The sequence below is a fragment of the Eublepharis macularius genome, chromosome 2 (genome assembly GCF_028583425.1).
Source record: "Eublepharis macularius isolate TG4126 chromosome 2, MPM_Emac_v1.0, whole genome shotgun sequence".
In the NCBI taxonomy this organism is placed as follows: Eukaryota; Metazoa; Chordata; class Lepidosauria; order Squamata; family Eublepharidae; genus Eublepharis; species Eublepharis macularius.
Genome location: NC_072791.1, coordinates 78,314,109 through 78,326,626, shown reverse-complemented (window position 1 = coordinate 78,326,626; position 12,518 = coordinate 78,314,109). Strand labels below are relative to the sequence as shown.

The 12,518-nt window shown below is 42.2% G+C and overlaps 1 protein-coding gene across 6 annotated transcripts in view; it reads left to right on the top strand.

Moving 5' to 3' along the window:
• Positions 1-11,044, top strand: part of NR1H3 (nuclear receptor subfamily 1 group H member 3) — a 41,648-nt gene extending 30,604 nt beyond the window's left edge. For all 6 annotated transcript variants that reach the window (XM_054971498.1, XM_054971499.1, XM_054971494.1 and 3 more), the window contains 4 exons: positions 1,901-2,000; positions 3,216-3,329; positions 8,240-8,334; positions 9,907-11,044. In XM_054971498.1, the coding sequence (XP_054827473.1) occupies positions 1,901-2,000; positions 3,216-3,329; positions 8,240-8,334; positions 9,907-10,053 (456 nt within the window). In that variant the 3' untranslated portion in view covers positions 10,054-11,044. The remainder of the gene's footprint in view (positions 1-1,900; positions 2,001-3,215; positions 3,330-8,239; positions 8,335-9,906) is intronic.
• The last annotated feature ends 1,474 nt before the right edge of the window (positions 11,045-12,518 follow it).

Sequence of the window (12,518 nt, the reverse complement as noted above, 5' to 3'; positions counted from 1 at the left end):
CTCCCTGGGCAACTGCCTCTGTGGCAGGAATGGGCTATGACTGCTCATGGCAGGGACCATGCCCCCCCTCCAACACGCCTCAGCCACGGAGGCCTGTGTTTGAGGGGGTGTGGGTGAGGGGAGAGGGGAGGATGGTGTGAACAAGCCAACCAGGGCAGCCACCTCTTCAGCTCCTTCTTACCTGTTGGAGCACCCTCCCCCTCGAACCAGGACTCAGGAGACAGGTGACCTAAGAGTAGTTGTTAGACATGTAGGTAGATATGTAGATAGTTGTTAGACATTCTGGATGTGGCTCTCTTCCCACACGTGAGTGTGAGGCATGCCCAGCATTTCACTAAGTTTCTTTGTACACTCTTACCCCGCCACCATGAGCACCCTCTCCCGCCTTGTGCTGTAAGTAGCAGGGGGTTCTTGAGCAGAGCCTCTGGCAACCTCCCTGCTTACCTTGGGTCATGGGTGCCCTGGCTGAGGGTTATGTAGAGTGCCTGGGGAGCTAATTGGGCTCAGGGGAGGGGGCTCAGCTGCCACCGGGGCGCAAACGGATTGGTCTCTGTGGTAGTCAGAATCCTGTGGATGGATGAGGCCAAGCGTGGGGGTGGGTTGACCTTTCCCATACTATGGGCTACGCCATCATTTTTTGTGGTGCAACTTTCTGCTGTTGCTGGGGGTGTTCCCAATCTGAAGCAGCTTAGGGAGCCGACTGTCTCCCGCCCCACCTCTCAGCCCACCCCCTAGCCTGCTGTCACAGGGAATTAGGTCTGGTTACACCTGCACTTGGCCACTGTGGCTGAGTGCCAGCGGGAGACCTGGGTAGAGTGACACCAGGCTGCTGTGCTGTTGTTGTTGTTGATGGGGGTGGGTTACGCCAGAGTCACTCCAGGATACGTCAGCATAACTTCCAGTCAGTTTCTAGGGCACTTTCTTCCTCCCACCTCAGAATTGCGCTGTAAGGTTGGTTAGACATGAATCAAGGATGCCTGATACTCTAATTTCTTCTACCATCTTCTGACAGAGGATGTTGTCAGCAAGATATATCAGAAATTTCTTGGACATACTGCAATTTTTGAACTTTGTCTCCCAACCAGTATTGGGATTTTTGGACAGTTCTGTTATTACTAATTCTTGCTTCCTTGAAACATCTGTAATTTGTTTCAGGAAAGCATTGTCCCCTGGTGTGATGGTCTGTAAACTCTAACCACAATCTTGTTTTTCTTTCTTTATCCCTTTAATTTTACCCAGATGCACTCCACAGGGTTTTCATGTTCACTTTGCAGCAGAGCTTTATACATTTTGGATATATAATGTTTCTTCCCCTATTACTTTTTCTGTTATTTTTGAACAAATTACATATTTCAGTTGATGCATTCCAGTCACAGTAGCCATCTCATCAGCTCTGTGATTAAGTTACCTTTACCTTTCAATAGTATAAGTTCAAGCTTATCTTGTTTTCTCATACCCTGAGCATTAGTGTGTAGACACTGAATGCTGTAGATGACAATGTCTCTCCTGCTGTTTATTGGGGGTGGTGGTGATTAGGCACCCACACAACTCCTCCAGTTTCTCCTATAGCACTTAAGTCCCTATTTTTGTATTTACCTTTGTACTTAACATTTCAGAGGCTATTGCAGACTACAGGGTTTGACTGCTTGACTGCTCATTTACCTCCTTCCCTACTATGAGAAATTGTTGGGGATAGTTCTAGAGCTTCAGCTTCTCCAGTCCCTTATGTTCTAAGGCAACTGAGGTTGAGTCTGAAATGTAGGTGACCACTGCAGTAGAATGCATCATACTTTCCCTCACTTTATGGTATAGCTCTCACTGATGGTACTGGTAACAAGCGGTGGGTTCAAGAATTTAGTCTGCTGATTTCATACTGAAAGTCCCCATTTTTATGTTTAAGGTGATGCTGTTGGAGACATCTCGACGCTACAGTCCAGAAACAGAAAGCATCACTTTTCTGAAGGATCTGAGTTATAATCGGGATGACTTTGCCAAAGCAGGTGAACTAAAATCAGTGTAGACTAGCAGTCTACATATGTGGGACTTAACTGGTACACGGGTTACATTTTTTAATACTTATGCCTGTTTTAGAACCTGTCCCATTTTCTTCTCTTCTCTCTGTGACCCATCCTTCAGCTTGCCCCATGTCTTAAAATGTGTTCATAAAACTAAAACTCATACTATTATCTTAGAGTGAAAATTCTCTTTATATTTCGTCATGTTCTGCATTTAGGATTTCAAAATTATTTCTGAGGGTTCTGATTTCCTTAATTCTTGAGGATTTAGGGGAATCAAGTGCCTTAGTCAATTTCTCCATTAGGATACTTTTTAATGTAAATAGAGAAATTGACTAAGGCATTTGTTTGTGGAAGAGGGGTTTTACAACTGTGATTTGAATCCATGCTTCTGTGAATGGCATGAGTTCACAGAAGTGATATACCTCTTTCCGCAGCAGCCCACTGCACACACCTAAGCTATTGTTGAAGGCCACAGGACCCTCTAAAACAATATGACATGTAGCATGCTGGGGGGGGCGGTTCTAAAGAAGAAATACTTTACGCTCATTTCCGTCTTCTATCTTGTACAAATGGAGTAATCTCCATGAATGAAACAAAAGCTCACATAAGGGTGAGAGCTGTCATTTCATGACTTTCTCTTCTTGCTGCAACCTCCCATGTTATGTGGCATATTGTTGGGGTGTGTGTCCTTAGATTCTTAACATCATCTTATGAGGGGTATAAGAGAGGGCTGAGAGGGAAGGAGGCAGCATGGTATAGCCTGATCTCATCAGATCTCAGAAGCTAAGGAGGGGCAGTACCTGGATGGGTAACCACCAAGGAAGACTCTGCAGAGGAAAGCAAACCATTGCTTTTCACTTGCCTTGAAAGCCCCTTGCTGGAGTCCCAATAAGTTGGTTGTGACTTGATGGCACATGTACATGCAAGGAAGGGGGAAGATGGTAAATATTGTTTCCCTTTATCTCACTTCATTTTTAGAATCCCTGGATTCAACTCTATAATTTTAACTGGGTTTAATGTTTCTCATGGAGTTTCTAGAGTGTACAATGGTGGGAATATAATTTAGGAATATAAAGGAGCGAGTTTCCCCCCATAAATTTCCCCCATCCAGTTTCCAAATATCCTTAGTCAGCTTTTCTGCAGTATGTAGAAGCAATATTGATTGTTAACCAACAGCTCTTTATCTTTTTCTTCCAGGCCTGCAGTTTGAATTCATTAACCCCATATTTGAATTTTCAAAAGGAATGACTGAACTACAGCTCAGTGATGCTGAATATGCACTTTTAATTGCAATCAGCATATTTTCTGCAGGTAATAAGCTTGGAAAGGAACAGAAAGTACTAGCACTGAATCAAAAACCAGAAACAATGATTGGGGTGGGTATTTTGATTCCTTTATCAAACACATGTATAGGACAGAGCAGAGTCCTGATGCTAGTTCTGAAGTGTAAGTTGTGCTGTGAATATGATTTCATTTTCCCAAGTGGATGTCTTTGTAATGTGCCAGCAATCAGATGTGAATCTAAGTAGGTAATTTGTAAAGGTCCCCAGTTTTCAAGGCTAGAATAAACTGAAGAAGCTCATGATGAAAACAGAATGAAAGAGAAAGCATTGGTGCTTATGTAACCCAGCAAAACCCTGGCCACATAGATCCCTTTCCTAAATTATCTGTTCCTTTTGGGGGTGGGATTCAAGTAAATAAAAGATAGCAATCCTGTGCCCTGGCAAATAATCATGAAATTGTTTTACAAAGAAAACACTCAAAATATGAGTGTTCAAAGTAACAAACATTTATCATAGATGTATTGTCGAAGGCTTTCACGGCCGGAGAACGATGGTTGTTGTGGGTTTTCCGGGCTGTATTGCCGTGGTCTTGGCATTGTAGTTCCTGACGTTTCTCCAGCAGCTGTGGCTGGCATCTTCAGAGGTGTAGCACCGAAAGACAGAGATCTCCCAGTGTCACAGTGTGGAAAAGATGTAGGTCATTTGTATCTCCTCAGGAGGGGTGGGGTTGAGCTGAGTCATCCTGTAAGAGTTTCCCAGGGTGTGGAATGCTAATGGCGGGAGGCTTCACTGTATCCCAAGGAGGTTCTTTTGCATATGGATTGGTGCTTGATGTGCTAATCTTCTCTGCAGGGCTATTGTCGGGTGTGGAGTGTTTTGTTAGCCTGGTGTTTTTCAGAACTGGCGCCCATGCTCTGTTCATTCTTAAGGTTTCTTCTTTCCTGTTGAAGTTTTGCTTATGCTTGTGAATTTCAATGGCTTCTCTGTGCAGTCTGACAAAGTAGTTGGAAGTGTTGTCCAGTATTTTGGTGTCCTGGAATAAGATACTGTGCCCTGTTTGAGTTAGGCTATGTTCAGCCACTGCTGATTTTTCCGGTTGTCCAAGTCTGCAGTGTCTTTCATGTTCTTTTATTCTTGTCTGGATGCTACGTATCCTCTGTATTCCTCTGTTTGCATGATCACTGTGATCATCATTTGCATGATCACTGTGATCATCATTCTACCAGCTGACAAAGGCAATGCCACAGTGATCATGCAAACAGAGGAATACAAAAAGAAGATTAAGGAACTACTGGACCCCTCCACCTACAAAAAAGTAAAACGAGATCCCACCTGCAAAATCACCAGGCTAACAAACGCGCTGATCAAGAATTCCTCACTACATCCCGATACGCACAGAAAACTATACAAGACAGAAGCACAGCCACCTAGACTATATGGACTCCCTAAAATACATAAGGATTCAGTCCCACTCCGACCCATCGTGAGTGCCATTGGTTCACCGACATACGAATTAGCTAGACATCTGGCCGATCTCCTGCAGGACCACATCGGGAAAACCTCGTCTTACATCAAAGATTCAGCAGATTTCATCAACAAAATCAGTTCTCTGAAACTCAATCCACAAGACATACTTGTCAGTTTTGATGTTGTATCCCTGTTTACCAAGGTTCCAGTAAAACACACTATTGCACTGATTAATCAGATTTTCCCAGAGGATGTAACAGCCTTATTCCATCATTGTCTGACAACCAGTTACTTCCAATGGGATAATGAATTCTATGAACAGATGGATGGGGTGGCCATGGGGAGCCCTCTCAGCCCAGTTATAGCAAACTTCTACATGGAACATTTTGAAAAAACAGCTCTAGAATCAGCACCCTACAAACCTAGTGTATGGTTCCGGTTTGTGGATGATACATTTATCATTTGGAGCCATGGGGAGGAAGAATTGATGGGGTTTTTGAATCATCTCAACAACATCCACCTGAACATACAATTCACAATGGAGAAAGAAATCGAGGGAAAACTCCCATTTCTGGATACCTTGGTCATCCGCAAAGCAAACTTTCAGTTAGGTCACAAGGTCTACAGGAAACCAACTCACACTGATCAGTACTTACACAAAAACTCCAATCACCACCCCCGACAGAAAAGAGGCATAATGAAAACATTAGTAGATCGTGCAAGACGGATATGTGAGCCACACTTTCTCAATGAGGAAATTAATCATCTAAACCACGCACTTCAGGCGAATGGCTACTCCAGAAATGAAATCCGAAGAGCAATCAAACCCAGGATGAATCAAACAACCAAGGAAAAACAGTCTCCTACGGGAAAAGTGTTTTTGCCATATATCAAAGGAATTACAGATCAGATGGGAAAGCTTATGAAAAAGCATAACCTCCAAGCAGTATTCAGACCCACCCGAAAAATACAACAGATGCTACGATCAGCAAAAGACAGTAGAGACCCCCTCACCTCTGCAGGAGTATACCGTATACCCTGCAGCTGTGGACAAGTTTACATCGGGACCAAAAGCGTAGCATCCAGACAAGAATAAAAGAACATGAAAGACACTGCAGACTTGGACAACCGGAAAAATCAGCAGTGGCTGAACATAGCCTAACTCAAACAGGGCACAGTATCTTATTCCAGGACACCAAAATACTGGACAACACTTCCAACTACTTTGTCAGACTGCACAGAGAAGCCATTGAAATTCACAAGCATAAGCAAAACTTCAACAGGAAAGAAGAAACCTTAAGAATGAACAGAGCATGGTTTCCAGTTCTGAAAAACACCAGGCTAACAAAACACTCCACACCCGACAATAGCCCTGCAGAGAAGATTAGCACATCAAGCACCAATCCATATGCAAAAGAACCTCCTCAGGATACAGTGAAGCCTCCCGCCATTAGCATTCCACACCCTGGGAAACTCTTACAGGATGACTCAGCTCAGTCCCACCCCTCCTGAGTAGATATAGACCTGCCACATCTTTTCCACACTTTGACACTGAGAGATCTCTATCTTTTGGTGCTACACCTCTGAACATGCCAGCCACAGCTGCTGGCGAAACGTCAGGAACTACAATGCCAAGACCACGGCAATACAGCCCGGAAAACTCACAACAACCATTTATCATAGACTTTACAACTACAGGTATAACTTGCACTGCAATCCTATGCAGAGTTACTCCATTCTAAGTCCATTGAAATCAATGGGCTTAGATGGGAGTAACTCTGCATAGGATTGCAGTGTCAATCACATTTGCAATGAACATAGCAATATTGGCAAAGACAGGCTCTTCAGTGCCCTTCAGAAAGGGCAATCTGAACAAAGGCAAGTTCTAACAAATGGTGTCCAGTGACTCATAGAGAACAGCAAGTCCATAATGTTCACTCAAAGACGAAGTGCAGGGTTGCCTCTTCCCCTGTGTGCTCTTCAAAGGCTCCTGCTACTCTTGAGGCTCTCTATCTCTGACTTGGGCCTCCAAAGGAATCAACAGTTCCCTCAATAAAGCTCTAAGCCTTCTCTCGCCTGCACAGGCCAGACTGACTTAGGAGAAAGAATTTTAAACAATATCTAACAGTTTTACAAAACCCTTCTTTGTAATACCCTGAAAGGGAAATTCTAAAATTTAATTTCTCCCTGATTGGGCCCATCACATATCTGCAAAGAAACCGGCAGTCCCCTCAATCAGGCTCTTGGTCTTCTCTCGCCTGCTGCAGGCCAGATTGACCAGGCAGGGTGGGGACCTCTCACAGTTAGAAATATAGGAGCAACATTACTAACTTCCCTGCTCTGTGACCCTTTGCTCTCTAGGCTCTAAATTCCAAACTTTTAATAGAAATAAATTGTTTAAAAGGAAATGGCATGAGTTACACTTAGTTTATTTTTTTGTGAAAATTGCCGTTTTGGCCATGTGCTGTATAAATTAAACGGATATGTGCACTTGCAAATTGCAGACCTTTCAGTCCCATTTCCTCTCAGGACTTCACTGAATATGATCATCTTAATGAAGGAAAAAAAACATGTAAACAATTGAGAAACCCCTGCATTCCTACTGAAGCCCCTAATGTAAGGAAAGTAATATGAAAGCTGTTCTTTTTTTCTCAGTTACCCTGTAGAGCCATTGCTTAATAGCTGTCTTGTGACAGGCAGAGAGAAAAATAGTCTGGAGACTGGGTTTTATGGAATGATAATGTTTACTTTCTGGGAAATATAGAATTATGACTAATGCATTTGATTTTGAGGCAGAGAGGCCTGGACCTCAATACTATCTATCTGTTTTACAGCATTTATAGCCTGCCTTTCTCAGATCAAAGTTACGACAGTGTATTAAACAGGTTGGGTAGGGATGTCACAGTGATCTTTCCTTTCCTACATGGTTGTCTGGATGATTTATATAAACAAAAGTATTTGATTACAAACATTGTGTACAATCCAGCCATGCTGAACAAATCCCACTAATAATAATTAATAATGGTATTTATAGAGAATGAATGAAATGTTTTATATTATAGTGTGTGTCAATAATCCTTAACAACATCCCTGCGAGATAGGCTAGTACTGTTATTACAGACAGGGGCTGTTTTTGAGAAAGAACAGTTCCTCTAAGGCCACTTCTCTTAGATATAACTTCTGGTTCATGACCCAGTCTCATAATTATTGTTCATTTACCTGCTTCAGATCAATGGGACTTCTTGGCTTTATTGACTCTTCCTTAAGAAAATCTTTTGTAAACATAGACCAATCACAACTGATGGAGAAGTGCTTATGTTGCACATTGTTTATCAGCTGCAGTATGCATGAAGAAAAGTTGTGGGTCCAGGCTTGAGGAGAGGTGGCTTTGAAGGTGGGGATTAATAGAGCAGTTAAGCCTTACCAGTTTGCATTAATCTACCTATGAAGCTTTAATCTGTTTGTTGGCAGACCGACCCAACGTTCAGGACCAGCCTCTAGTGGAAAGGCAGCAGCATACCTACGTAGAGGCTCTTCATTCTTACATTTGTATCCATAGACCAAACGTAAGTGTCTAGGCTGAGCTCTTGAGTAATCACAGTGCTACCAGAGATATGGGTATAGATGTGTCTGTATTTTCTGAAAATACTCTTAAATGTCCCAGATGAGTCTGATGAATAATTAGCTGTGCAGTCTGTGCTCATTTTTTTAAAAAATTACCACTGTTTCAATATGAAGCCACCTTACCTTGAGTCATTCCATTGGTGCATCTCTTCCCGTGCTGACAGTGTCTTTCCAAACTGATGGGTTTCCCCAGTATTGTTATCTGGGGCCCCTTAACTGGAGATGCCAGGAACTGAACCTGAGACCTACAAGTGTATGTTCTTCCATGGAGCTATGGCCCTCTTCCTCTGTCTAACATTTATTCAGTGGAAAGCACTGAAGTGAGAAGAGAAGTGATGTAGTTCCTGCCTTTAGAGGCAACAGAAGGAAACTGCACTTCTCTGAAAAAGGGCAGGAAGAGAGTATGCCACTGGGGTACCTTCAGCCACGTTGGTGCACCAGATCTTTTCCTACCTCTTGCTCCTGCCTCCTATAGACAGCTCTACTGAGGTAAACAGGAAGTTAATGGTGCCTTGGAGTTAACAAATAAAAGCTATTGCATGTTGTCTCACAGTGTGATTTTCTGAAGAGACAGGCATATCTTGGGACTTTGCAATTTAAGTAATAAATTTCTGTCTCCTTTCTGAGTATAAGGAATTCCCCTGTGATGGATTATATCAGTTCTCCTGGCACTGTTACCAGCATCCTGGGATCTTGGACAACTTCCTTTCTTACTCCGTGAAATCCTTTTTGCTGGAGAATTGAACACATTTCCCTCTTTGAACTGTGGCCCTGATTCTTGAGGGCAAAAAAAGTTAGAAAATGTGCCCACTGAATGTGTGAAAACTTGAACAGGATCTCTAATGTTCTAAGTAATTGACTTGAGTGTCTTGCTCAGGCTTCCTACTTCATATGATTCCTAGTTCCTTATCTCTGCCTTACTGCCCTCGGGCACTTGCTTTGCACTTCCTGCCATTTAAGACCCAAATCTTTTTTTTCCAGAACAGAAAATACCGAGATTTGAATACATTACACAAAACAGTTTGCATGTATGCAAACTGTGCACATTAGCATACTTTATTCTCAATATAGAACTTCTCTGGCACAGATCATCATTTTCATCCATGATATTAATGTAATTATCATGAATGAATTACATGCTTGGCACAGGTTTATATTTAGTATTAAGTATCACAGTAAATAAAACACCTTGCTTTCTTATTAAGTCTCAGAATAACTTTCTGAGTGGATTGGTGCTAGGCCCATTTTGCAGATGGGAAACTAATACTTGACATAGATTTAGATCTCTCTGTCTCTCTAGTTATACTTCTATCCTTCTTCATTTTGTCCATACAACAACCCTGTGAGATCAGGTAGGATGAGAGGGAATGACTGGCCCAGGGAGAGCCAGTGAGCTTCACAGCTGAGGGGTGATTTGAACTTGGGCCTCCAAATCTTAGTCTGACACTCTAAACACAAAACTGTATAGGCTATCACTATTGTCTGACATCACCATCTTTGTGTATGACTTGCAGGATCATCTAATGTTCCCACGAATGTTAATGAAACTGGTTAGTCTTCGGACTCTAAGTAGCGTCCATTCTGAACAGGTGTTTGCTCTCCGGTTACAAGACAAGAAGTTGCCACCACTCCTATCAGAGATATGGGATGTCAGTGAATGACAGCGTTCCCCATGGGCACTGACCCTCTAAAGTAATCCCCGTTGCTTACCTTTTGCTAACAAGAAGTCATCCTTTCCATCCTTGCCTTGGTCTTGCAGAAGCAGGACAAACAACAGAAACACCTCAACATGGTAGAGATGAAGAATCCTCAATAATTCCTCTGGTGCCTTTCGTCTTCCATGCACTTGTACTGAGATGTTGATTTGGACTGCCATCCAGGCACATGAAGAGCCTTTTGAGGGGTTTCAAAAGCACGGCCCCTTGTGTATCCACTTCATGAATGAACTTCCTCTGGAATGAATGTACTTAGTAGATTCTGCCATTCACAAAAATTAATAGTGAACTGCAAATAGATAAGAACATTTGTGGCATTTCTTCTTTATGAATTTTCATTTTTAAAGGGGTTGCTGCTTTCTGGAAGGTGGAACCACAAGTGCCATTTTTTTGTAGAATTCTTGGAAGGGGGGCTGTGGGTTGGGAAAGCTACTAAACAATAGAGAAAAGTACTCATCATCTTTCTCAGTCATTTTCCTCCTGCTCCAAGTATCTAACTATCACTGTGATATTTTAGAGTTCAGCTTCATGTACAACTTAAATGTGCTGGAGAGACATGTTATTGTAGTTGTCTGTCATGTACAACTGCTTCAAATGTGATGGTGTACACCATGTGTATACAACGTAACTTGGGCAATGTGGTCCTATGCATATTTACTCAAAAGTACTCTCAAGTAACTATACATAGGATTGTAGTCCTAATCTGTAACCTGTTAATTGGAAAGCATGTGTTCTTGCAAATTAGTGCAGCTCCAACATAAGCCTGTTAATACACATTGTACCTATGTAATCTGCACGGAACAGCAGGCTTGCTGGCAGCCTTCTGCCCTGGGCTGTGCTCTGCTGTCACATGCTGCTCTATTTCTATTTAAGCAAAAACAGTTGGTTGCATCTCTGTTTCTTCAGTTTCAATAAAAGTGATAATATGATAAATGTCTATATAGGACACAAGTTTCTACTGGATCCTGTCCAATACATTTTTGGGGTTTTGCTAGCACTTGGGGAGAAGGCAGATAAATTTATCACAAAGGAATGCATTTAGTCTTGGTCATTTCTGAATGGGTTATCTACCCCGGGTTCAATGCTGTTGGAAAGCAGGTTTTCCCCCCTGCTTTCCCACAGCATTGTGGTGTGTTTGTGTACCTCCTGGGTGCTTTTTTCTGGCTTTTCTCTGGTCTTTCTAAGTCAGCTTTGCTCTGAAGTTTTGGGAAAGATCTCAATAAATGTGATGGCTGCCATGTTGGTGAGAAAGTTCAGATTTTCCTGCTCATGTGGCAGCCATTTCCCCTGATCTGGTGCTTTTATTTTACTTTGTTCAGCTCAAAGGAGAATATGGAAAATGAGTTAGTGATACCTGTATAGTTAGCTCCAGGCTGCAGCTGTGTGGACTGGTGTGGTCCCTGTCAGTCTTCAAGCCTGAAGAGATCAGCATGAGCTGAAGCACTCTCCATAACAGGAGCAAGTGATCGGCATATATAAATACTACATTCAATATTGTCCACTATTTACAATTCCATTCCTCTCTCTCTCTCTCTCTCTCTCTCTCTCTCTCTTTCTCTGTCTCTCTCTCTCGTGTATGTATGTATTATGTATGTATGCATGTGTGTATATGTATGTATATGTATGTGTATATAGATATTGTGTATATAGATATGTGTGCGTATACATATATATTCATGTATACATATATATGGAACTGTAAATATTGAACAATATTGAATGTAGTATTTACAGCCTAAATGTTATATCAAATCCATGTCACCAAATTTGATGGCTGCCTTTGTTAGAGGAAAGGCAGCAAGAAAAGGGGGTGGGGGGGTAATTGGAACAGACAATTGATGGTGGGCTGCTTAGCCCTTTTTTCACCCAAGCTTGTAGCTGCCATCCTCTGCTATTTTTCTCCTCCTGGGGGTTCAGGCACATGTTTGCAAGGGAGCACGTGGATTGCCTAAAAACAGCTAAAGGAAGATTGCAAGGGAAAAAAGAAATGTTGAGCAGTGAAATAGATGAGCACCCTGCTCTTTCCAATCCTCTGCTCCAAACTGACATTTACAAAAACAGCTGTTCTCTTACAAAAGTGCAATTTGGGGTTTTGTTATATGCATTTGGATGTAATATTTTCTTCTGCTCTCAGATCTCTGCAGGAAAGAATAAAACTCCGTTTGGATGTGTGATGCTAGATTGTTAATTTGTCTGTTAAAAGTATGAAGGGGCCTTCATCTATACAGAGAAATCTGTTTGTATGTATCCTTTCTTTTCTACTTTGAATATGCCAAATTTTCCTTCCAGAATGGCCCTTTGGTTTTATACACATAAATAATTTAGTATTTACAGCTGGATCCTACAGAGTTACATAAGCCTACATCCATAGTTTGTGTGGGTTTCACTTTACGTAACTTGGCATAGGATCC